Here is a 26495-nt window from a genome sequence, read left to right as displayed (position 1 = left end):
TGTGGGGGGGAACCACTGTTTGGGCGCATGGGAGGGCTCGGAAGGGAAGGAGCTCCATTTGGAATGAGGACTTAGATGGAATGGTCTGCAGGTGTCACATTGCATTTGCAGAGCCCCTAATGTACCTAAACAGTAGAAACCTCCCACAAGTGACACCATTTTGGAAACTAGACCCCCTAAGGAACTCATCTAGATGTGTTGTGATAGCTTTGAACCCCCAAGTGTTTCACTACAGTTTGTAACGCAGAGCCGTGAAAATTAAAAAAAAAAATCTTTCCCCCCAAAATTATTTTTTAGCCCCCAGTTTTGTATTTTCCCGAGGGTAACAGGAGAAATTCGACCCCAAAAGTTGTTGTCCAATTTGTCCTGAGTACGCTGATACCCCGTATGTTGGGGGAAACCAACGTTTGAGCGCATGGCAGAGCTCGGAAGGGAAGGAGCGCCATTTGGAATGCAGACTTAGATGGAATGGTCTGCAGACGTCACATTGCGTTTGCAGAACCCCTAATGTACCTAAACAGTAGAAACCCCCCACAAGTGACCCCATATTGGAAACTAGACCCCCCAGGGAACTAATCTAGATGTGTTGTGAGAACTTTGAACCCCCAAGTGTTTCACTACAGTTTATAACGCAGAGCCGTGAAAATAAAAAATCTTTTTTTTTCCCACAAAAAATATGTTTTAGCCCCGAGTTTTGTATTTTCCCAAGGGTAGCAGGAGAAATTGGACCCCAAAAGTTGTTGTCCTATTTGTCCTGAGTACGCTGATACCCCATATGTTGGGGTAAACCCCTGTTTGGGCACACGGGAGAGCTCGGAAGGGAAGAAGCACTGTTTTACTTTTTCAACGCAGAATTGGCTGGAATTGAGATCGGACGCCATGTCGCATTTGGAGAGCCCCTGATGTGCCTAAACAGTGGAAACCCCCCAATTATAACTGAAACCCTAATCCAAACACATCCTTAACCCTAATCCCAACAGTAACCCTAACCACACCTCTAACCCTGACACACCCCTAACCCTAATCCCAACCCTATTCCCAACCGTAAATGTAATCTAAACCCTAACTTTAACTTTAGCCCCAACCCAAACTGTAGCCCTAGCCCTAACCCTAGCCCTAACCCTAATCCTAACCCTAGCCCTAACCCTAGCCCTAACCCTAGCCCTAACCCTAGCCCTAACCCTAGCCCTAGCCCTAACCCTAGCCCTAGCCCTAGCCCTAACCCTAGCCCTAACCCTAGCCCTAACCCTAGCCCTAACTCTAACCCTAGCCCTAATGGGAAAATGGAAATAAATACATTTTTTTTAATTTTTCCCTAACTAAGGGGGTGATGAAGGGGGGTTTGATTTACTTTTATAGCGGGTTTTTTAGCGGATTTTTATGATTGGCAGCCGTCACACACTGAAAGACGCTTTTTATTGCAAAAAATATTTTTTGCGTTACCACATTTTGAGAGCTATAATTTTTCTATATTCTGGTCCACAGAGTCATGTGAGGTCTTGGTTTTTGCGGGACGAGTTGATGTTTTTATTGGTAACATTTTCGGGCACGTGACATTTTTTGATCGCTTTTTATTCCGATTTTTGTGAGGCAGAATGACCAAAAACCAGCTATTCATGAATTTCTTTTGGGGGAGGCGTTTATACCGTTCCGCGTTTGGTAAAATTGATGAAGCAGTTTTATTCTTCGGGTCAGTACGATTACAGCGACACCTCATTTATATCATTTTTTTATGTTTTGGCGCTTTTATACGATAAAAACTATTTTATAGAAAAAATAATTATTTTTGCATCGCTTTATTCTCAGGACTATAACTTTTTTATTTTTTTGCTGATGATGCTGTATGGCGGCTCGTTTTTTGCGGGACAAGATGACGTTTTCAGCGGTACCATGGTTAGTTATATCTGTCTTTTTGATCGCGTGTTATTCCACTTTTTGTTCGGCGGTATGATAATAAAGCGTTGTTTTTTGCCTCGTTTTTTTTTTTTTTTTTCTTACGGTGTTTACTGAAGGGGTTAACTAGTGGGCCAGTTTTATAGGTCGGGCCGTTACGGACGCGGCGATACTAAATATGTGTACTTTTATTGTTTTTTTTTTTTTATTTAGATAAAGAAATGTATTTATGGGAATAATATTTTTATTTTTTTTTTCATTATTTTGGAATATTTTTTTTTATTTTTTTTTACACATTTGAAATTTTTTTTTTTTACTTTTTTACTTTGTCCCAGGGGGGGACATCACAGATCAGTGATCTGACAGTTTGCACAGCACTCTGTCAGATCACTGATCTGATAGGAGTGCAGGCTGCTTCACAGTGCCTGCTCTGAGCAGGCTCTGTGAAGCCACCTCCCTCCCTGCAGGACCCGGATCCGCGGCCATCTTGGATCCGGGCCTGGAGCAGGGAGGGAGGGAGGTAAGACCCTCGCAGCAACGCGATCACATCGCGTTGCTGCGGGGGGCTCAGGGAAGCCCGCAGGGAGCCCCCTCCCTGCGCGGTGCTTCCCTGTACCGCCGGCACATCGCGATCATCTTTGATCGCGGTGTGCCGGGGGTTAATGTGCCGGGGGCGGTCCGTGACCGCTCCTGGCACATAGTGCCGGATGTCAGCTGCGATAAACAGCTGACACCCGGCCGCGATCGGCGGCGCTCCCCCCGTGAGCGCTGCCGATCGCATATGACGTACTATTGCGTCCTTGGGAAGTAAAGCCCACCCCACATGGACGCAATAGTACGTCTAATGGCAGAAAGGGGTTAAAGAAGAAGTTACAGGTCTGTGAGAGCCAGAAATCTTGATTGTTTGTTTCTGACCAAATACTTATTTTCCACAATAATATGCAAATAAAGTGTTAAAAAAACAGACAATGTGATTTTCTGGATTTTTTTTTCTCAGTTTGTCTCCCATAGTTGAGGTCTACCTATGATGTAAATTACAGACGCCTCTCATCTTTTTAAGTGGTGGAACTTGCACTATTGCTGACTGACTAAATACTTTTTTGCCCCACTGTACATATTGTAACAGCGCCCCTGGCTCTGACTAACAGCTGAGCCCCAATGCAGAGGGAGTGTCAGTCAGGGCCAGGAGGAAGGTCTGCATTCTCAGAGTGGTGACTGATCCAGCGCCGCCCCCGCCTCCTTGACTCAAACCGAATGTTGGCGGGGAGAATAAAGTTCATTTTCTCCCAGCTTCATTCGACTGCATGCAGGCGCTGGACAGCATCATAACGCTATTAACCTGCAAATTAGTCCCCTGTGTGCAGGTTAATAGTGTTATTTCTGGTGACAGGTTCCCTTTAAGAAAAATGCTCCAGTATTTATGTTAAAAACATCTTTTATCCTGAGGTAATTGCACAGAAGACCCGTCTTTCAGTCATATGGGTGGGGCTTTCGATCGTTCCAGTCATGGTCTTCTTCATAATAGTCACACCCAGCCCAGTCTGAATGATGGCGTGGACTGCCCGGACATCACACAATCACCGAGTAAATCTCAGGCTTTTACACTGACGACTAGCTCCCCGACATTGCGCACTGACTCTGGGTGTACATCCCCAGCTTCATTGCCTGTTCGCACACGCTCTGCAGCGGCAGTGAGTCAGTGGCTGCGTGACATGTGTATTGTGAGCATGTGCGCCATTCACACCGCTCTGTTCGGTGTTCTGAGAGCTGCATTCAAAAAGTGGCACGTTTTTGAGAAAAAAATACTGTAGTATGCAATGCAAAAATATTTTGTGATTTTTTTTAGAACTTAACAATTGGTGCCAAACCCTTTAATGAATTGGGGGAATTGCGTTACATTTGCACAGCATTACCTTTTGCATTTCTGTGGTTATTTCTTCACTAGCATCCAAAGAAGGGAACTGGATTCCTTTTTTCATCATCTCCAAATACAGCTCTTTGACTTCTGTGACGTCAACATTCCCATGTGACTGTGTAGACCACCTCTGGGAGGAAGAACAAGAAACATAGCAATGATTATAATGAATGTGACTTGGGTATAGACCTGTTTGGGAGCAGAAGTGAGCCATTATTATGTGTGGAATCAAATGAATTAAAGGGAATATGTCAGCAGGTTTTTGCTATTTAATCTGAGAGCAGAATAATATAGGGACAGAGACCCTGATTCCAACAATGTGTCACTTACTGTGCTGTAGTTATGATTAACTCGCTGCTTTATCAGGAGATTAGGTTTAGTAAACCTGCTGCCATGTAGTCCTCTATATTCATATGTGTGACTTAACCCCACCCACACCATTGATTGTCAGCTTACTGCCTATACACAGTATACACACAAAGCTGCCAATCAGTGATGTGGGCGGGGTTATGCAGAGCGCAGCATTCAGAGGACTGGTAGATCTATAGCAGATAAAACTTACTGTCCTGTAAGTGATACAACACTAGAATCTGGGTCTCTTTCCCTACATCATGCTGCTCTCAGATTTGGTAGCGAAAACCTTCAGACAGATTCCCTTCAAGTGAGGATGTTTTCTTCTAGAGATAGGAGTCTGTGGGGCTGATTCATCAAAGCTTTTAATCCACAAAACTTTGAAAAGTTGCAAATTTTTTACTCAACAGTTGAGTTGCAAAAAATGTTAATGACTTTTGGCTTTTTTCTCACCAGTTTGACTCAGGTCTAAGTGTTGACCACTTTCTGAAGTGAATTGAATTCATTAAGTGGTGCCATCTATTTCAGCAAGACCGGTGTGGACTACGCCAATCCTGATGAATCGGCCCATTTGTTAAGCTTCAGATTAATGGCATTTGAACCCATCGATTTTAACAGAACAGGCCAACCACCTGTGTATGGGAGGGCCTCGATTTTCAGAAGTTGGGTGAAACACACCCTTTCACTTTATTTTCTGACAATGGCTTACTCTCTTCGCACCATTCTGGAACACATGCACAGTTGACCGAGTCTAGCCCTTAGGCCGAGGTCACACTTGTGAGTGCAATGCGAGAAACTCGCGCCAGTCTCTCACATCAATACCCAGCACCGCCGCCGGCATTCGGGACCGGAGTGTGAGGCTGCATGTATTTCTATACAGCTGAACGGTCCGGTCCGAACCGCCGGCGGCACACAAAAGCAGTTACTCATGAAATAATTACCTTGATGAAGCGAAGTATCCTGTTTTGCATTTCGATTGGTAGATTGTACTTGGGGTTTAAGAGTTTAACCAGCACATCCTTGCAGAATTCCTTCTTCAGGACCAAGGACTGAAATGTGGTGTTGCAGTTTTGCATGCACATTTCCAGCAACTAGATTTCAAGTCGAGAAAGCACAGAGAAATGGTTAACAAGATCACAACCAGAAAATCCCACTGTCTGCTTAAGGGCATTTGGACATCAAACTCATGGGCATCATTTTACTACCTAGGTGAAGTGCAGCTGAAAAGGGAGATGTTCGCTATAGTACTAACCCAGCCATGAATTACATGGTCTGCCAATGACTGTGATAAAAACTCACAGTAGCTTTAGTTGCCATTCAAACCCATTTGTGTCAACTTCTGTGCATGTTATCGGGCCAAAATCACCAGGGTATGTGAACTTTTGATCAGGGTCATTTGGATGTTTTGGGTTGTCATTATGATTTGAAAAGAGAAACCACAGTAGTTTGACAATAAATGGCTTCACCCAACCACTAACCATGAGTGGAGGAAAAGTTTTGGTGTTATCATTCATATTTTCTGAAAAAAGGCCAAGAAAGCAAAAATTCTGTTGGGGTATGTTAATACTATCACCTTGGGGGAGTTGATTAGCAGTTCTCTAAGGTAGATAACCCCTTTAAATATTCATGAATAACTGTAAAGTATGAATCAATTTACATATTTAGGTTTTCTTAAACGGCTTGTCCTCTTTCATAAATCTGTTCCAAATATTCAGCGCTGTGCCTCCGCCGCTGCCCCGGTTTCCATTATTTGGTTGCAGGGCTGCAGCCAATCACTAAACTCAGTAGCTTGTGCTGTGTATATCAGCAGAGATTTGCTGGGCTTTGTGATTGGCTGCAACAATGTTGACGTGATGTAGCTTCACTGATGTCACCGCTGCAGCCAAACAAATGAGACTAGGGCAGCGGCATATATACAGTGCTGGACCTGTGGAGGGTAAGTAAAGCAGAGTTGCATTTTTGCAGCAAGCTGTACATATATAACATTTTCTGAAAGGGAACAAATCCTTTAAATGATACTTACAGAAAGGGAATACCGTACTTCTTTCTGATTGTAGTTTTTGTTTATCCTCTTCTTCAAAGCTTTGACTGCATCCCGTGACCTAATGTAATGTATTAATGGTGAAGATGATTACAAATCCAATTTTAAGTAAAAGGATTCAGTATCATCTGGTTGTACAGTTTACGTAGTGTGACAAAGTCACTGGCAAAGTTCTGTAGGGGAGATTTGTTTCACGGAGGCTATTAGCTTCAGTGATCTGAACCCAGACATTTCCTCCAGCACATTATGTGTTGAGAGGGATTAATCAGGCATTTTAAGGGCTGGGTTTTTGTGGCCAACCATAGACCGGGTGGGAGGTTGTCCACCTTATCTCCACCCCAGGGTGTGGTCTGGTGTTTAAATAGAAGGCATCCCGAGATATACAGTGTTCAGTGTGACTGGAGAGGCTAACTGCAGAGAAGTGTTTGTGCTTGGGCTAACCTGAAACGTGTGTGTTTTTGCAAACCCTGAATGGGCGAATCCCCACTACTATAAGGACTATACTTTGTGCTATCACTTTGTTTTATTTTCTTGGTTTTGCTCAAAAGAGCCATGCTTATTTCGACATCACTATGGTTTATGTTGCATATATAATAAACCAGCAAAGGTCTTAAAGAGACAGTTCTCCCGTGTCTACCTCCGTGTACAGCTGAGTGAGCCGATCTACCACAGTAGTAAATGAGTTATTCCTTCTTACTCCCAGGAATTATGCCAAAAATCAGACAAATAACCCAATTCCAACATTTGCAACAGAAGCAGCAAAGTTAAAAAAAAGGAAGGCATGAAGATTTATTGTAAATTTTTTTTTAAATGTACGTTGGTGTTTTACTTTGCGTTTAAATAATGAATTAGAAGCAATGAATTAATTAAAAAATTTCTCCTAATCCACCGTTCTATAATTCAGTCACATATCTCTGCTCTTGAAACATACGCTGCAAAACACTAAAGCTTTTATGTTCATATGGCTGATACAAATGATGTTGCAGATGTGGTGCCTCTTTATGCGAACTTACCCATCAGCAGAGGTATTAATAACATCGCAGATATTCATAAACTGTCCCCAGTCTTCTGATTTGTTTGTTGAAATTGTGTGAATTTCTATAAGAAATGAATTAAAGATTAATTATAGTTCAGAGGTGACATAAAGTCAAGTCCCCAGCTCCAAAATATTTGTTAAAATAAACATAAAATGGCCAACCCATTTAAATGTCTTTTTTGGTTTTGGATAAAAAGTTCTCCAATAATACATATACTATCTAGACAATCTATATGTTATCAATCCTTAAAGGGGTGCAGCCACTACGATTGGCCTATCTTTAAGATAAAGGACAGGGAGAATTAATGGGGGAATCTGGCCGGTGCCGGATTCTACCACTCCTTCCCATATTCTTTGTCTACTCGTGGATACCAGTCTCAAGGATCTGTGAATTGGTCAACATCTTGAATCCATGAACATTTTACTATTGGTGGTGTGCTGATGGCTTTATTTCTTTTTTCGTACTGCTTAGGATAGGTCGTAGAACACATGTGCTCCATCATTTCTTATGAATAGGGGGTGGATTTGCAGCCCTGGCAGTGGCCACTCTAGTTTTGATGTCGTTGCTGTCATCTGAGAACTAGAGTTGAGCGACCTTGACCTTTTTAGAGTCGAGCCGGGTTTCGCGAAACCAGACTATCTCAAAAGTCGGGTCGAGTGAAATCGGCCGATTATGACGTAAAGTCGGGATCGACCGAAACACGAAACCCAATGCAAGTCAATGGGGCAGCATAGTCGGCAGTGAGTGGGGGCCAGGAAAACACCTAGAGTGCCCATTTTAATGTCAAAACCATCCATTCTTCTTAATGAAGCTTGTCAAGCGTAATTTACCTTATAATAATTGGAAGGCATTTGAAATTGGGGGTCATTTGGCTAAAGTTGTGTGGGGTAGGGCTGGTTCAAGTAATTAGTGGGCCCAGGAAATCTGGACCACGTCACGGCAGTGGAGCAGGGAGAGGTAAGTATTTCAACTTTGCAAGTGCTGTGATCCTGAGCAAGCAGGGGGGGCCCACTTGTTGGCATTGGCACTGGCACAGGGCCCCTCAAAGTACAGCGGTGTGTTTGCACGGCGGGGGCGCCTCCCACCGGCAGCAACACTTTTGCGTACTATGAGAGGCCCTGTGCCAGTGACGTCGCCAACTAGTATTCCTCCCCCCACCTGATGAAGGAACCTGCACTTTCATCTGCACCTTCCTCTTTGTCCCCGTGTAAGGTGGTATGGTATGCGGGAAGAGCAACCTGACTTTCAGCAGGGTCACAATGTTGTTGTGTAGCATGCACGGGGAATGTTGCGTTATGGGTCAATGTACCAGCAGACTCATCTATCACTGGCTGGGCAATGGGCACGATGAAGTGGAAACACAGATATAGGCCCAAAGAATAAAGTGGGCTAAATGCAGTTCAAAATTGGTAACACAGGAATAACCAGGGGGCATTGCAGTGGAGGACAACTGGAATGAGAGGCTGACACAGAGAGTAGGGCCAAATCAGTAAGTAGTCGAAATGCAGTTCAAAATTGGCAACCGTAGTAAACAGGCGGCACAGCTTTGTTCAGTGGAGGAGAACAGCAAGGAGTGGCAGACACCGATAGTAGGCCCCAACCCAACTAGTAGGCCAAATGCAGTCTAACATTAACAACTACTTAACGAGAGCCTGAAAATGGAATTTCAGGACAGGAAACCAGGAGAACAGCAAGGAGTGGCAGACACCGATAGTAGGCCCCAAACCAACTAGTACGCCAAATGCAGTTGTTCCATTTAACCACAATTTAATGAGAGCCTGAAGATAGAAGCTCAGGAAAGGCAACCTGGGGAACACCTTGGAGTGTAACACACCATCTCTCTCCACCCCATACCCATTTTGTAGGCCTAATGCAGTGTACTTTTCTACAACTACTAAACGAGAGTCGGAAGACCGAAGCAATGGCAAGGAAACCTGGGGAACACCTTGGAGTGTAACACACCATCTCTCTCCACCCCATACCCAATTTGTAGGCCTAATGCAGTGTAGTTTCCAAGAACTACTAAACGAGAGCCGGAAGATCGAAGCTCAGGAAAGGCAACCTGGGGAACACCTTGGAGTGTAACACACCCTCTCTCTACACCCCATACCCAATTTGAAGGCCTAATGCAGTGTAGTTTCCAAGAACTACTAAACGAGAGCCGGAAGATCGAAGCTCAGGAAAGGCAACCTGGGGAACACCTTGGAGTGTAACACACCCTCTCTCTACACCCCATACCCAATTTGAAGGCCTAATGCAGTGTAGTTTCCAAGAACTACTAAACGTGAGCCGGAAGATCGAAGCTCAGGAAAGGCAACCTGGGGAACACCTTGGAGTGGAACACACCATCTCTCTACACCCCATACCCAATTTGAAGGCCTAATGCAGCGTAGTTTCCAACAACTACTAAACGAGAGGCGGAAGATCGAAGCTCAGGAAAGGCAACCTGGGGAACACCTTGGAGTGTAACACAACGTCTCTCTACACCACGGAAGGGCTGATTCTTAGGAAGGAAGGCTGTTGGAAATAAGCATTGCGCGTCCGAGGGTGATTATATTCTTATTAGGTATATACTCACCCTCGGACGCGCCCTGCTTCTTTATTTGGAATGAATGTTTATTTGCAATGTGGTGTTGACTTTCTCTATTATTTTGGTAATTAATGATTTTATTATTTTCATTGTTTTGCATCTTCTCGGCAATAATATAAAGAAGACGCGACAGGACAACACTCGGTGGATGCCATATGTGTGTTTTCAATTTAAAAAACCTTTCAGTTAACTACTTGCAGGAGAAAGTAATTGTAGCTGGTGGCCATTTTTAGTACTGTACCAGATTTTAGTTGTGTGTTTGTTTTTAATGTTAAAATGTCTGCATTTGATATCTCACCAGTATTTTCTTTTTTATAAGCAAAATACTTTTTTTTTTATTTTATGATGTTGGTTCAAGGGGTACACGGGCAGCAGTAGACAGGTCAGTGGAGGCCTAGTGGAAGGAGGGACCGCAGACAGGCTTCGAAGGCCTAAAATAAAAAAATTGGCCTGGCTGTAGGCAATTTTAAATTGGTTCCAGGGGTACACGGGCAGCAGTGGTGTGGTCAGTGGAGGCCTAGTGGAAGGAGTGACCGCAGACAGGCATCGAAGGCCTAAAATAATAACACATGGCTGTAGGCAATTTTAAATTGGTTCCAGGGGTACACGGGCAGCAGTGACCTGGTCAGTGTAGTAGTAGTTGAAAGAATGGACCGCAGACAGGCATCGAAGGCCTAAAATAAAAAAATTGGGCTGGCTGTAGGCAATTTTAAATTGGTTCCAGGGGTACACGGGCAGCAGTGGTGTGGTCAGTGGAGGCCTAGTGGAAGGAGTGACCGCAGACAGGCATCGAAGGCCTAAAATAATAACACATGGCTGTAGGCAATTTTAAATTGGTTCCAGGGGTACACGGGCAGCAGTGGTGTGGTCAGTGGAGGCCTAGTGGAAGGAGTGACCGCAGACAGGCATCGAAGGCCTAAAATAATAACACATGGCTGTAGGCAATTTTAAATTGGTTCCAGGGGTACACGGGCAGCAGTGACCTGGTCAGTGTAGTAGTAGTTGAAAGAATGGACCGCAGACAGGCATCGAAGGCCTAAAATAAAAAAATTGGGCTGGCTGTAGGCAATTTTAAATTGGTTCCAGGGGTACACGGGCAGCAGTGGTGTGGTCAGTGGAGGCCTAGTGGAAGGAGTGACCGCAGACAGGCATCGAAGGCCTAAAATAATAACACATGGCTGTAGGCAATTTTAAATTGGTTCCAGGGGTACACGGGCAGCAGTGGTGTGGTCAGTGGAGGCCTAGTGGAAGGAGTGACCGCAGACAGGCATCGAAGGCCTAAAATAATAACACATGGCTGTAGGCAATTTTAAATTGGTTCCAGGGGTACACGGGCAGCAGTGACCTGGTCAGTGTAGTAGTAGTTGAAAGAATGGACCGCAGACAGGCATCGAAGGCCTAAAATAAAAAAATTGGGCTGGCTGTAGGCAATTTTAAATTGGTTCCAGGGGTACACGGGCAGCATTGGTGTGGTCAGTGGAGGCCTAGTGGAAGGAGTGACCGCAGACAGGCATCGAAGGCCTAAAATAATAACACATGGCTGTAGGCAATTTTAAATTGGTTCCAGGGGTACACGGACAGCAGTGGTGTGGTCAGTGGAGGCCTAGTGGAAGGAGTGACCGCAGACAGGCATCGAAGGCCTAAAATAATAACACATGGCTGTAGGCAATTTTAAATTGGTTCCAGGGGTACACGGGCAGCAGTGACCTGGTCAGTGTAGTAGTAGTTGAAAGAATGGACCGCAGACAGGCATCGAAGGCCTAAAATAAAAAAATTGGCCTGGCTGTAGGCAATTTTAAATTGGTTCCAGGGGTACACGGGCAGCAGTGGTGTGGTCAGTGGAGGCCTAGTGGAAGGAGTGACCACAGACAGGCATCGAAGGCCTAACATAACAAAAATGTCAATACAATGGTATTGTCAGTGGCAGGCATTGAAGGATGTCAGCGCATAGACTAAACATTGGTGGAGCTGTGAGATAATTTTGCAAGTGGTAGAGCACTGTTTGAGCTGGGGTGGGGGGAAACTGTCTTGTGGCCGGCGGTACAGGCCCAGGGCCCCTCATATTACAACGGTGTGTCTGACGTTGGGTGCGCACCACCACCGCCAGAGACACTTTATTGTACTAGGAGGGACCCAATGGCAGTGCCGTCGACCAAAAGCGGGCTCACCCACCTCTTCAGACAAACTGCACTCTCACGGGTGCTGTCGCCAAGTGTCGATACCACGGCCCCATGTGGGGAGTTTGGCCATTTAGTGAGGTGTAAACATGTCGTATGCTGGACAATCAGGTGCTGAAAATTACGAGATTGGAAAAGGCATTCAGAATAGTCCACAGGCAAGACCTTTTCATAGGAAAGCTAGGTGTCAGCCGGGCAAGGTGGGGCAAAAGATTTCGAAATCCAGTTGTGGTTCATTTTAATGAAGGTTAGATCATCTACATTTTGGGTAGCCAGACGAGTCCTTTTTTCTGTTAGTATTGAACCTGCAGCACTGAATACTCTTTCTGATAGGACACTAGCTGCCGGGCAAGCAAGCTCCTGCAATGCATATTCTGCCAATTCTGGCCAGGTGTCTAATTTTGATGCCCAGTAATCAAATGGGAATGACGGTTGAGGGAGAACATCGATAAGGGATGAAAAATAGTTTGTAACCATACTGGACAAATGTTGTCTCCTGTCACTTTGAATTGATGCTGCAGTACCTGTCCTGTCTGCGGTCATAGCAAAATCACTCCACAACCTGGTCAGAAAACCCCTCTGGCCAACGCCACTTCTGATTTCTGCCCCTCTAACTCCTCTGGTCTGCTGGCCCCTGCAGCTCGTGTGAGAACGATCACGGGCGCTGTGTGCAGGGAATGCCAGAAGCAAACGGTCAACAAGAGTTGATTGTTTGGTTGCTAATATTAGTTCCAAGTTCTCATGTGGCATTATATTTTGCAATTTGCCTTTATAGCGAGGATCAAGGAGGCAGGCCAACCAGTAATCGTCATCATTCATCATTTTAGTTATGCGTGTGTCCCTTTTGAGGATACGTAAGGCATAATCCGCCATGTGGGCCAAAGTTCCAGTTCTCAAATCTGCGGTTGTGCTTGGTTGAGGGGCAGTTTCAGGCAAATCCACGTCACTTGTGTCCCTCAAAAAACCAGAACCCGGCCTTGCCGCGCCACCAATTTCCAGTGGCCCCGGAAAAGCTTCCTCATTAAAAATATAATCATCCCCATCATCCTCCTCGTCCTCCTCCTCCTCTTCGCCCGCTACCTCGTCCTGTACACTGCCCTGGCCAGACAATGGCTGACTGTCATCAAGGCTTTCCTCTTCCTCAGCTGCAGACGCCTGATCCTTTATGTGCGTCAAACTTTGCATCAGCAGACGCATTAGGGGGATGCTCATGCTTATTATGGCGTTGTCTGCACTAACCAGCCATGTGCATTCCTCAAAACACTGAAGGACTTGACACATGTCTTGAATCTTTGACCACTGCACACCTGACAACTTCATGTCTGCCATCCTACTGCCTGCCCGTGTATGTGTATCCTCCCACAAAAACATAACAGCCCGCCTCTGTTCACACAGTCTCTGAAGCATGTGCAGTGTTGAGTTCCACCTTGTTGCAACGTCTATGATTAGGCGATGCTGGGGAAGGTTCAAAGAACGCTGATAGGTCTGCATACGGCTGGAGTGTACGGGCGAATGGCGGATATGTGAGCAAAGTCCACGCACTTTGAGGAGCAGGTCGGATAACCCCGGATAACTTTTCAGGAAGCACTGCACCACCAGGTTTAAGGTGTGAGCCAGGCAAGGAATGTGTTTCAGTTGGGAAAGGGAGATGGCAGCCATGAAATTCCTTCCGTTATCACTCACTACCTTGCCTGCCTCAAGATCTACAGTGCCCAGCCACGACTGCGTTTCTTTCTGCAAGAACTCGGACAGAACTTCCGCGGTGTGTCTGTTGTCGCCCAAACGCTTCATAGCCAATACAGCCTGCTGACGTTTGCCAGTAGCTGCCCCATAATGGGAGACCTGGTGTGCAACAGTGGCAGCTGCGGATGGAGTGGTTGTGCGACTGCGGTCTGTGGACGAGCTCTCGCTTCTGCAGGAGGACGAAGAGGAGGAGGAGGGGGTGCGAACGGCTACAGCCAATTGTTTCCTAGACCGTGGGCTAGGCAGAACTGTCCCAAACTTGCTGTCCCCTGTGGACCCTGCATCCACCACATTTAACCAGTGTGCCGTGATGGACACGTAACGTCCCTGGCCATGCCTACTGGTCCATGCATCTGTTGTCAGGTGCACCTTTGTGCTCACAGATTGCCTGAGTGCATGGACGATGCGCTCTTTAACATGCTGGTGGAGGGCTGGGATGGCTTTTCTGGAAAAAAAGTGTCGACTGGGTAGCTCGTAGCGTGGTACAGCGTAGTCCATCAGGGCTTTGAAAGCTTCGCTTTCAACTAACCGGTAGGGCATCATCTCTAACGAGATTAGTCTAGCTATGTGTGCGTTCAAACCCTGTGTACGCGGATGCGAGGCTAAGTACTTCCTTTTTCTAACCATAGTCTCATGTAGGGTGAGCTGGACTGGAGAGCTGGAGATCGTGGAACTAGCGGGGGTGCCGGTGGACATGGCAGACTGAGAGACGGTGGGAGATGGTATTGTTGCCACCGGTGCCCTAGATGCAGTGTTTCCTACTACGAAACTGGTGATTCCCTGACCCTGACGGCTTTGGCCTGGCAAAGAAACCTGCACAGATACTGCAGGTGGTGCGGAAAATGGTGGCCCTACACTGCCGGAAGGGATGTTGCGTTGCTGACTAGCTTCATTGGCCGAGGGTGCTACAACCTTAAGGGACATTTGGTAGTTAGTCCAGGCTTGCAAATGCATGGTGGTTAAATGTCTATGCATGCAACTTGTATTGAGACTTTTCAGATTCTGTCCTCTGCTTAAGGTAGTTGAACATTTTTGACAGATGACTTTGCGCTGATCAATTGGATGTTGTTTAAAAAAATGCCAGACTGCACTCTTTCTAGCATCGGATACCTTTTCAGGCATTGCAGACTGAGCTTTAACCGGATGGCCACGCTGTCCTCCAACAGGTTTTAGCTTTGCCACGCGTTTTGGGCAAGATACGGGCCCGGCAGATGGAACCTGTTGCGATGTTGATGCCTGCTGCGGCCCCTCCTCCTCCGCTTCAGAACTGCTGCCGCCTGCACCCTGTTCCCCCAATGGCTGCCAATCGGGGTCAAGAACTGGGTCATCTATTACCTCTTCTTGTAGCTCGTGTGCAACTTCGTCTGTGTCACCGTGGCGGTCGGTGGTATAGCGTTCGTGATGGGGCAACATAGTCTCATCAGGGTCTGATTCTTGATCAGCACCCTGCGATGGCAATGTTGTGGTCTGAGTCAAAGGACCAGGATAGTAGTCTGGCTGTGGCTGTGCATCAGTGCACTCCATGTCAGATTCAACTTGTAATGGGCATGGACTGTTAACTGCTTCACTTTCTAAGCCAGGGACGGTATGTGTAAAGAGCTCCATGGAGTAACCCGTTGTGTCGCCTGCTGCATTCTTCTCTGTTGTTGTTTTTGCTGAAGAGGACAAGGAAGCGACTTGTCCCTGACCGTGAACATCCACTAACGACGCGCTGCTTTGACATTTACCAGTTTCACGAGAGGAGGCAAAAGAGCTAGAGGCTGAGTCAGCAAGATAAGCCAAAACTTGCTCTTGCTGCTCCGGCTTTAAAAGCGGTTTTCCTACTCCCAGAAAAGGGAGCGTTCGAGGCCTTGTGTAGCCAGACGACGAACCTGGCTCCACAGCTCCAGACTTAGGTGCAATATTTTTTTTCCCACGACCAGCTGATGCTCCACCACTACCACTACCCTCATTACCAGCTGACAATGAACCACGACCTCTTCCACCAGACTTCCTCATTGTTTTAAAAACGTTAACAAACGAACGGTATTTGTTGCTGTCACACAACTTACACGGTGAGCTATAACTTCAGTATGATTTAGCTACCCCTTTACAGGTGGGTGAGACCACAACGAAAATCAGCCACAATGTTACACACTCTGTTGTTGTTGGCAACAAATGAGATGGCACACACGCAGGACTGTCACTGAAGCGCAAATGTAAATATTTATCTCCCACTGATTTGTGTTTGTTTTTTTTAAAAGGGAGACTTCAGAAAAAAAAAAATTAAAAAAAAATTATTTTTTACAGAAGAATTTATAAAACAAATAAAATGAAATGATTGTTTCAGGGAGAATTTAGGAAAAAAAAAAAAAAAAGGCTTTGTAGGGCCCACTGAGTGAGAGAGGACGCACACAGGAGTCAGGAGTGGCACACAAGCCCAGAGGCCAATATTAATCTCCCACCGATTGATTTAGTTATTTTTTTTGGTAGATTTTGGAACCCAAATCAAGCAAAAAAATTAATAGGCTTTCTATGGCCCACAATTGGGGAGAGAGAGAGAGATGGCACACCCAGGAGTCAAGACTGGCACACAAGCAGAAGGGGCAATATGAATCTCCCACAGATTTTTTTTTTTTTTTTTTTTTTCAGGGAGACTTGGGAGAAAAAAAAAATACCAAAATAATGATTTTTTTCAGGAATAATTTAGAAACCAAAGAAAATAAAATGATTGTTTCAGGGAGAATTTAGAAAACAAATAAAACAAAAAATAGGCTTTCTAGGGCCCACTGAGTGACAGATGACGCACACAGGAGTCAGGAGTGGCACACAAGCCCAGAGGCCAATATTAATCTCCCACCGATTGATTTAGTTATTTTTTTTGGTAGATTTTGGAACCCAAATCAAGCAAAAAAATGAATAGGCTTTCTATGGCCCACAATTGGGGAGAGAGAGAGAGATGGCACACCCAGGAGTCAAGACTGGCACACAAGCAGAAGGGGCAATATGAATCTCCCACAGATTTTTTTTTTTTTTTTTTTTTCAGGGAGACTTGAGAGAAAAAAAAATACAAAAAAAATGATTTTTTTCAGGAATAATTTAGAAACCAAAGAAAATAAAATGATTGTTTCAGGGAGAATTTAGAAAACAAATAAAACAAAAAATAGGCTTTCTAGGGCCCACTGAGTGACAGATGACGCACACAGGAGTCAGGAGTGGCACACAAGCCCAGAGGCCAACATTAATCTCCCACTGATTGATTTAGTGATTTTTTTCAGGTAGATTTTGGAACCCAAATCAAGCAAAAAAATTAATAGGCTTTCTATGGCCCACTGAGTGAGAGATGGCACACACAGGAGTAAGGAGTGGCACACAAGCCCTGAGGCCAATATTTTTCTCCCACTGATTGATTGATTGATTTTTTCAGGTAGAATTAGGAACCCAAATCAACCCAAAAAATAAATAGGCTTTCTATGGCCCACTATTTGTGAGAGAGATGGCACGCTCAGGACTGGCACACAAGCCCAGAGGCCAATATTAATCTCCCACTTTTTTTTTTTTTCCAGGGAAAATTTATAAACCCAATAAAAAAAATAATAATAAATAGGCTTTCTATGGCCCACTATCTGAGAGAGAGAGATGGCACGCTTAGGACTGGCACACAAGCCCAAAGGCCAATATTAATCTCCCACTGATTGATTGATTGATTTTTTCAGGTAGAATTATGAACCCAAATCAACCAAAAAAATAAATAGGCTTTCTATGGCCCACTATTTGTGAGAGAGATGGCACGCTCAGTACTGGCACACAAGCCCAGAGGCCAATATTAATCTCCCACTTTTTTTTTTTTCCAGGGAAAATTTATAAACCCAATAAAATAATAAAAAATAGGCTTTCTATGGCCCACTATCTGAGAGAGAGAGAGATGGCACGCTTAGGACTGGCACACAAGCCCAAAGGCCAATATTAATCTCCCACTGATTGATTTATTGATTTTTTCAGGTAGAATTTAGAACCCAAATCAAGCAAAAAAATTAATAGGCTTTCTATGGCCCACTGAGTGAGAGATGGCACACACAGGAGTAAGGAGTGGCACACAAGCCCTGAGGCCAATATTTTTCTCCCACTGATTGATGTTGTGATTTTTTCTGGTAGATTTTGGAACCCAAATCAAGCAAAAAAATAAATAGGCTTTCTATGGCCCACTGAGTGAGAGATGACACAGACAGAGATGGCACTCTAGCAGAAATGTCAATCTTAATCTCCCACAAAAAAAAAAAAAAAAAAAAAGGAACTGTCCTTCAATTACTATCTCCCTGCAGTAATCTCAGCCAGGTATGGCAGGCAGCAATAAGGAGTGGACTGATGCACAAATTAAATAAAAAGTGTGGACAAACAAACAAGATAGCTGTGCAGAAAGGAAGGAACAAGAGGATTTGTGCTTTGAAAAAAGCAGTTGCTTTGCACAGCGGCGTACACACAGCAATGCAGCTATCAGGGAGCCTTCTAGGGCAGCCCAATGAGCTACAGCGCTGAGGAAAAAAAAAAAAAAAAAAAAAAAAAAAAGGAGCTTCCACTGTCCCTGCACACCGAAGGTGGTGTTGGACAGTGGAAATCGCTACAGCACAAGCGGTTTTGTGGTTAATGGACCCTGCCTAACGCTATCCCTGCTTCTGACGAAGCGGCAGCAACCTCTCCCTAAGCTCAGATCAGCAGCAGTAACATGGCGGTCGGCGGGAACTCCCCTTTATAGCCCCTGTGACGCCGCAGACAGCAAGCCAATCATTGCAATGCCCTTCTCTAAGATGGTGGGGACCAGGACCTATGTCATCACGCTGCCCACACTCTGCGTTTACCTTCATTGGCTGAGAAATGGCGCTTTTCACGTCATTGAAACGCGACTTTGGCGCGAAAGTCGCGTACCGCATGGCCGACCACGCACAGGGGTCGGATCGGGTTTCATGAAACTCGACTTCGCCAAAAGTCGGCGACTTTTGAAAATGTTCGACCCGTTTCGCTCAACCCTACTGAGAACATCTAGCCGCCGGTGAAGTTGGTAACAGCAAATCATCAGGGGTGTTTATGGATAAACCATCAACTACTGCAAGAACTAATAACAGCTGATCAGTTGGGGTGTTGGACTTCCACTAATCTGATATTGATGCCATAATCTATAGATCATCAATATCAAAGTGGTAGTCAATGACTTGGCCCCTAATATTGTAGTGATTTTGTATTGCCGGATGTAAACAGCGCAGCGAAGCTTCATCCAAGGTGATGTCTTTACTCCACTTCTACAGCCTAAAGCCTTTGATGGATCTCTTCCAACTTGTGCACACAGTGGTGCTGAAGAGAATATAACTACAAACACTCCCCTGGGTGCTTCCTTCTCTTTCTACTGCGGTGTGCGCGCGCCTTCTGGTCTCTACTCCTCCAGTCTCGCCGCCGGTCCCTGGCTCCCGTCGGGTGCGCGTGCGCACTCCTCTCTCCAACTCCTTCTGCGCATGCGCACTTCCTTCCTCTGCTCTGTAGATGCTCCGTTCCACCTCTCTATGACTCTGGAGGATCTCGACCCGGAAGTTCTGCAGCAGTCGGTCTATTTAAGGTATCTCCTTCCTCTGCTCCTTCCTGATTGTCATTTGTCTCACTTGACCCAGGTCTCTCTGTGCTTTGTTCTCTACAGGGCGATACTCTGTCAGTCCTGTGTCTACGCCTTACCCTGTCAGTCCTGGTCATCTGCCATATCCTGCTTGTCCAGTGTCTCCGCCATATCCTACTGGTCCTGTGTTTATCATATCATATCAGTCTTTCCGCCATATCCTGCCCATCCTGTGTTTCTACCATATCCAGTCTGTCCACCATATCCTGCCCATTCTGTGTTTCCGCCATACCCTGTCTGTCCTGGGCATCCGCCATATCCAGTCCACTCTGGGTCTCTGTCACTGTCACTCTGTCCTGTGTCTCCACCTTAGCCACTTCCACATCTTTCCTCTCCTACTTCCTGTTCCCCGGTATCAGCTTCTGCGGCAATAGTCTCCCTTGGGTCTGTGTCCCTAAAGCTCCCTGTATTGGGGGTGGTCCACCTGGCCAGCTCACCCTTGGGAGGGTCGTTGTCATGGTTTTGTGGGTTCACTTTTAGGAGATCCATAAGATCTGACACTGATGTTTCATATCTTGCCTAATTTTGCCATCTGCCATATCTTTTCTTCTTCTTACCTTCAATCTGATACTATACAGCCTGTAAAATAAACCTTTTCAAAGACCTGGATACCCCAACGTTGATTTGCCAGGAAAAACCTCTTTCCCTGCTGGTATCTTTTTACACTAAGTGTGTTTTCACATTGCGATTGGGCGCCCCTTCAGTGGCCCCGTCGGGACTTACGATCGCACCCCCTGCGAAACTGTATTCGGGCGAATGCGCCGATGGGGCCATAAGCTATAGGGTTGCCGACAGAGCGATATTCTCTCTGTTGTGCATCATTTTTGGATGTGTACGCTTACCGGAGACGGACACCTAGATGTAGTGTGCTATGTCTGTGGGTTTGTATACATATGTCATTACGATCACAGTTTAAAATTCTAGAATGGAGAGCACTTAACTTTGGAAAGTGTATGTATGGGAGAATATTATTGCTGCATGCAAAATTATTTACTTAGGATCCAGCGTAGTAGTCTTATGTGATTATTAGTTTGGGAATGTGTTATCTGTTGTCTTCCATAGGATTTTAAGTACAAAAACAATAGCTTAATAAGCAGCGATTCAGCTTAGCTACAAGCTCATTTTGGGTTATTGGTGCTGCAGGAACCTGGTGACTATACTCTTAATATAGAGAGACCCAAGGGTATGTGCAGAGCAGTAGTTTCCAGGCCCTGGGAATAACACATACAACCTCAGTACCAGTTATGTTATACAGGGTGGGCCATTTATATGGATACACCTGGGTGGGCCATTTATAAAGTTGCATTAAAAAATGGCCGACTTCAAAATGGCTGCAACGGTCACCACCCATATTGAAAAGTTTTCCCTCTCCCATATACTAATGAGCCAAAAACGGGAAGCTGATATCACCAACCATTCCCATTTTATTTAGGTGTATCCATATACATGGCCCACCCTGTAGACTGCTGCTATCATTCTGTAGGATGTATAGGAAAGTATTCATACTGCTTAGTATTGTCTATTGCATTTTACAAATAGCTGTATATGCTACTGGAGCCTTGTATTAAGACACATAAAATAAGAAAACAAACAATTTTATCCCCCATACAATCCCCTCCCAATACTCCCTCCACATTAAAAGCAGACATCACAAACTAATAAAGCAACAAGTGCTACCTAATACTTTCCCTTTAAACATCTATACTGACAAATTGTGGCCATATATTGCCAGTAATCACTTTTATTTATTTGACAGATATTTCAAAGCTAAATCTTTTGAAAAAAAAAAAAACAGATGTGATGTTGGATATTTTTCATCGTTGCTACGTGCATTCAGTAGTAATTCTTGTTTGTGTCATTCTTTGTCATAAAACTGGTTAAGACCCAGGCCTAGATTTCAACGTTTTAACAAAAGGTTCCCTACTTTTCTATGTGCCAGGAAACATAATGGCTAAACTAATAATCACATAATAAGACAATGAAAGACTTTCACTACACTGGATCATAAGTAGATATTTTTGTATCCAGTAGGTAAATCATTCTGTATTTACTTTCTACCTTCTATGATTCCTTCAGCCTAGAATTTTAAACTAGTTTGCCACATTATGAATGTAACATATACACACATAATCTCAGATACATAGTACACTTATCTATTACATATGGTATCCACATTCAGAACCATAGCATTAGCAGCCTATTTAGTTACATTGTCTAACTAGGTGCAGTAGCAGAACTAAGTGAAGGACATGGTGTCAGAACTAAGCCCATTACGTAAGTAAAATAGCAGAACCATGATCAGCACATATGGTAAAAGAAAACTAACTGTACATATATACAGTACCAAAACCCAGCTGAGCACATAAATACAGTACCAGAACAAAGCTCAGTACAGTACATAATTAAAGTACCAGCATACTACAGTGTTAGCACTTTTTGTTCTCACACTATTTATCATGGGATACTATTAGGGTTTATTGGACATGGAATAAATATGAAGCGAAAAGCTCTTGATTTCTGTCAAAAAAGGGCACCTTCTCAGTATAACCATACAACATCAGCTTGGAGGATACTATTAAAAATTATCTTTTCTTTGTAAGATTAAAATTAAAACTTCAGCAGAGCAGCAATAACCCTAATAGAGGTCTTTTATCAAGTGTCAAGTGTGGATATAATTAATCACAAAAATGCTTTCTCCATCCATTTATAGGTGTAAAGATGTATGTTAGATTTATTGCTTCCTGACTAAAGATGATTGGACTAAAGTGACAATAAAGTGTTCTAGTGCAAATAAAGTGAATGAAAAACGGACAAGAAAACATGTGGATCTCACCCAATTTGTATGCAGGCTATCCTCTGGGTCACGTCCATATGGGTAGAAGTATCCCTCACACTGCCCTGTCGTCACCCCTGCATTTGCTCCTGCTCTAACAAGGGCAATGCCCAAGTAGGAAAAATTCCCTGCCGACGCGTTTCTTTCTCTTTTAGAAGTCATCAGATGACCGCACTTGCCATTGGGAAGGCACCAGCCAGAAGAGACCAAAGAAGCTCCGAAATATAAAGATAAAGTGTCTCTGTGCTTGTAAAGTGCCTGTATTAGAGAATATCATAGGAGTCCCACAGTGGTGGGTATTCCTTTAGGGTACAGAGTGCTATTACACTATCGGACTCCTATGATTTTTAATAGTGTATTATAGACTGATGTTGTGTGTTTTATTGGATAGGGGTCTTGGTTCGGCATAATCAATTAGTCGACACAGTGAAGAATTATTAGAAGAGCTTTTTTTTTTGTCCAGGAAAAACTCATCTGTATTGCAAAACTATCACATTGTTTTGAATGGCCACTGACTAATGCCTTTTTCATCTGTGGTGGTGCTGCAGGAAATTGAAGCCTAATGTAATTGGAATGCCCGCCAGGCACTTAAAGGAATGTGTAACGGCGGCGGTGACCCGGTCCGTGGCCCTGGGCGCCCATGTTAAAGGGAAAGTCTTTAAAGGGGTTTGTGAAATAATAAAAGTTTGTGACGCCACCTATGGTATTTGGTCAAGGGTGACCAACGCTGCTTAAAGGGGTCCACTGGGGTGATGTTATGGCAGCAGGGATGGCATGGCTTCCCACAGATGAAGCTGGGTCCCCAGGGCTCCTGGTGTAATAGATGAAGATGGTGATAGGTGGTGTAGTAAGAAACGGAGGACACAGGGTTGCAGTCTCTTTACCTCTTTACTTGGTTCAAGGCAGCGACAGTCCAGGGTACCAGATCACAGGTGCTTGTGGTGGTCCGGCTGGCTTGGAAGCATCTCAGGAATCCCCCTAACTAGGTGGAGTTGGAAGCCTTCCTTCTAGCGCTGTGTTGTTGTAGTCCCTTGCTGCCTTAGACCTCACACAAGGTCCTCACGTTATTTCTCTGTCCCCCTTTAGGTAGGACACCAACCCGCACGACCGGTAACTCAAGACTTACTTTACTTTACTTCTTGTTCTAGGGCAGGTCCTCAGGTCTGCATCCTCCTGGACGGGAGGCCAGCTGGATCTTCTCCTTTGGGGGCACTTGCATGGACTGCACAATTTTGATTAAGGGCATAGTCCTTTATACTGTCATGCACCCTCTGTTTACATGCAAATAATCTCATTTTTATTTCTACTGCAGTGCGAGTGTTAAGTGTCCTTCAGCCCAGCCAATATCTGTTGGACAGTCCCTTTATCAGTGTTTGGCCAGGACTTTACTGCCCTCTGGGCTGCACCAGTTAACTGTCCAATGAGGATGTTGACTTTTTGCTCCTGAGACAGGGGGTACATTTTAAACAAACTGCAGAGTCTCTTCTTAAAATCACTCAGGGTGTGTGACACCCCTGAGTACTGGGGTAACCAGGCCACTCCTAGTATGTATTGTATCGTACTGTATTGTACCGGCATTATATTAGCTGGGGCTGCGGCTATGGCCAACGCTGGGTCTGGCAGCATTATTGGGGCTGCAGCCACCGCTGAGTCTGGCGGCATCATGGGGGCTGCGGCTGCTGCCGGCGCTGCATCTCCACCTGGGCTGGACATGTTCCTTCTCCCCCTTGTCAACTTCAGCCAGGCCCTGCGCTCTATTACCTTGATCAGGAACTGCTCCATCGGCGGGCTGGAAGAACTCCTTCCGGTCTCCTAGTTGGGTCTTCCTGCTTTCTACCCGCTCACAACAGAGCGCTCTAGAGCTTCACTTCGTGCTCTTTCTTCTGGGTGCCGCCCATGACAGCATGCCCCCTTTTCTTCCCACACGCCATGTGACGCTGTAATGGTGGCAATTTTTTAAAATTCTTTTGCACGCACCGTGTGACACAGTTATGGCGATGATTTAGAAACCCATTAAAGTCTCTGGTACACAATTTAATAATGTCTCTCTTTTAAGTATAGTCTATTAGGCGCACAAGACCCAGTTTGCTGGGTCGTCTGATCCTGTTCATGATGCCAAAATGGAACGCCCGCCAGGGCCATAGGGTACTCGGTACCGGATCCAGTACTTAAAGGGATGTGTCACGGCTGCGGTGACCCGGTCCATGGTCCTGGGTGCCCATGTTAAAGGGAAAGTCTTTAAAGGGGTTTGTAAAATAATAAAAGTTTCAGATGTCACCTGTGGTATTCGGTCAGGGGTGACCAACGCTGCTTAAAGGGGTCCACTGGGGTGATGTTATGGCAGCAGGGATGGCATGGCTTCTCATAGGTGAAGCTGGGTCCCCAGGGCTCCCGGTGTAATAGATGAAGATGGTGATAGGTGGTGTAGTAAGAAACGGAGGACACAGGGTTGCAGTCTCTTTACCTCTTTACTTGGTTCAAGGCAGCCACAGTCCAGGGTACTAGATTACAGGTGCTGGTGGTGGTCCGGCCGGCTTGGAAGCATCTCAGCAATAGCTCCAACCAGGTGGAGTTGGAAGCCTTCCTTCTAGCGTTGTGTTGTTTTAGTCCCTTGCTGCCTTATGCCTCACACAAGGTCCTCACGTTGTCTCTCTGTCCCCAACTGCCTAGCAACTGACTCCAGAGAGAGCAGCTCCCCTGAAGTCGGGTGTAGAGCTCCCCCTTCTGGCCTGGAGTCAGAACGGAGTTGTATATGCTGAATACCTGTTAAAGGGATCCTTCCTTGCTTCCAAGCATGACATCACTCTCCACGTTCAGAAAGCATTGCCACTTTAACAACCGGTTACCTAGGGTGTTACACAATCTTTCCCTCTAACAAGCAGTGGTTGTTCAAAACAGAGTTCTATTAGGGTAAGTTCACACTAGGCGTCTTTTCAACGTTTTTTTTCTGCAGCAAAACCTGATCTCTTGGCAGGAATGAAGCTGGAGAAAAAGAGCATGTTTTCCTTGGTTTTTGTTGCATTTTTTGCTACGCTTTTGGCATGCTAGATTTGCCTCTTATGCATGCTGATAAAGTTTAGTGTTGAAAAAAAAGTCCTATTCTATAGAATCAGGTTTTGGCACAAAAAATGCAGCAAAACCTGATACCTGCATTTTTGGTGCGTTTCTTCAGGATTTTTTCACCGCCTATTCATTTCCATGGGTGAAAAACGCTGAAAAAATGCTGAAAAAAAAGCTGCAACAAGTGACACGCTCCATTATGCAAAAAAAACATGCTAAGCAAAAAATCCTGATGACAAAAAAACAAGGTGCGTGCATGAGATTTCTGAAATCTCATAGACTGCTGGTACTGTAAAATGCAACTGAAAATCTATGTAAAAAAAGCTGCAAAAATGTCTAATATGATCTTAGCCCTACTCCTTTATTATGTGTAGAAACAGCAGCTATCAGAAATTCTTTATAGGACTGGTCTCCTCATATGGGACAGTGGGACCTCTTGGATCACATCAGGTACCCTCCTCACCACTGTAGTGACAATTCTGTTCCTTTTTTGTCATGACGTAAAGGTAACCTGTCACCAGGCTTTTGCCACCTAGCTGAGAGCAGCATAAGCTAGAGACAGAGAGACCATGATTCCAGCGATGTGTCACTTGCTGTTCTGCTTAGTGTATTTTTAATAAGTTTAGTAGCTTGCAGTTTTATGAGTAGGAGATTATCATTAGAGGGAAAGTAAACCTGCTGCCAGGCTGTCCTCCAAATTCATGGTACTGTGTAACCCCACCCCCACCACTGATTGGTGGCTTTCTGTGCTCACTGTACATAGGCAGAAAGCTGCCAATCAGTGATGTGGGCAGGGTTATAGAGAGCTCAACATTCAGAAAACTGATAGATCTGCAGCAGATAAATCAGTGATTTCATCAAAATAACAGCAAACAGCTCAGTAAGTGAAACATCCCTGGATTCAGGGTCTCTGCCCCTACATTATTCTCTCTTATACAGGGTAGCAAAAACCTGGTGACAGATTCCCTTTAAAGTTCTAAAGATAAGATAGGACACTAAGTGAACTTAGAAAGCTCCATTCATTCTCTATGAGACTACTAGAAAATGCCAAGGACGGATACTTTACTGTATAAATTATCATTTCTAATTGAGAATAAATAATAATTTCTCCTTAAACTTGTTTTTTTCCCCCCATCTCCTCTTGCCGCCATTTGCACGGTACTATTGTATAATCATTTATACTTGATCATTGATCCAGCACGTTGTACTCTGTGACT

The 26495-nt window shown here is 44.9% G+C and overlaps 1 protein-coding gene across 1 annotated transcript in view; it reads right to left on the bottom strand.

Moving 5' to 3' along the window:
* Positions 1–26495, bottom strand: part of TOM1L1 (target of myb1 like 1 membrane trafficking protein) — a 199952-nt gene that overhangs the window by 127890 nt on the left and 45567 nt on the right. Inside the window, exons 2-5 of the mRNA XM_069752503.1 lie at positions 7214–7298; positions 6183–6261; positions 5101–5250; positions 3807–3938 (exon numbers count right to left, since the gene is read on the bottom strand). Coding sequence (XP_069608604.1) covers positions 3807–3938; positions 5101–5250; positions 6183–6261; positions 7214–7298 — 446 coding nt within the window. The remainder of the gene's footprint in view (positions 1–3806; positions 3939–5100; positions 5251–6182; positions 6262–7213; positions 7299–26495) is intronic.

This window comes from Ranitomeya imitator, chromosome 2 (assembly GCF_032444005.1).
Source record: "Ranitomeya imitator isolate aRanImi1 chromosome 2, aRanImi1.pri, whole genome shotgun sequence".
Lineage (NCBI taxonomy): Eukaryota > Metazoa > Chordata > Amphibia > Anura > Dendrobatidae > Ranitomeya > Ranitomeya imitator.
The sequence above is the reverse complement of the archived record's forward strand: the minus strand, read 5'-3'. Positions and strand labels throughout refer to the sequence as shown.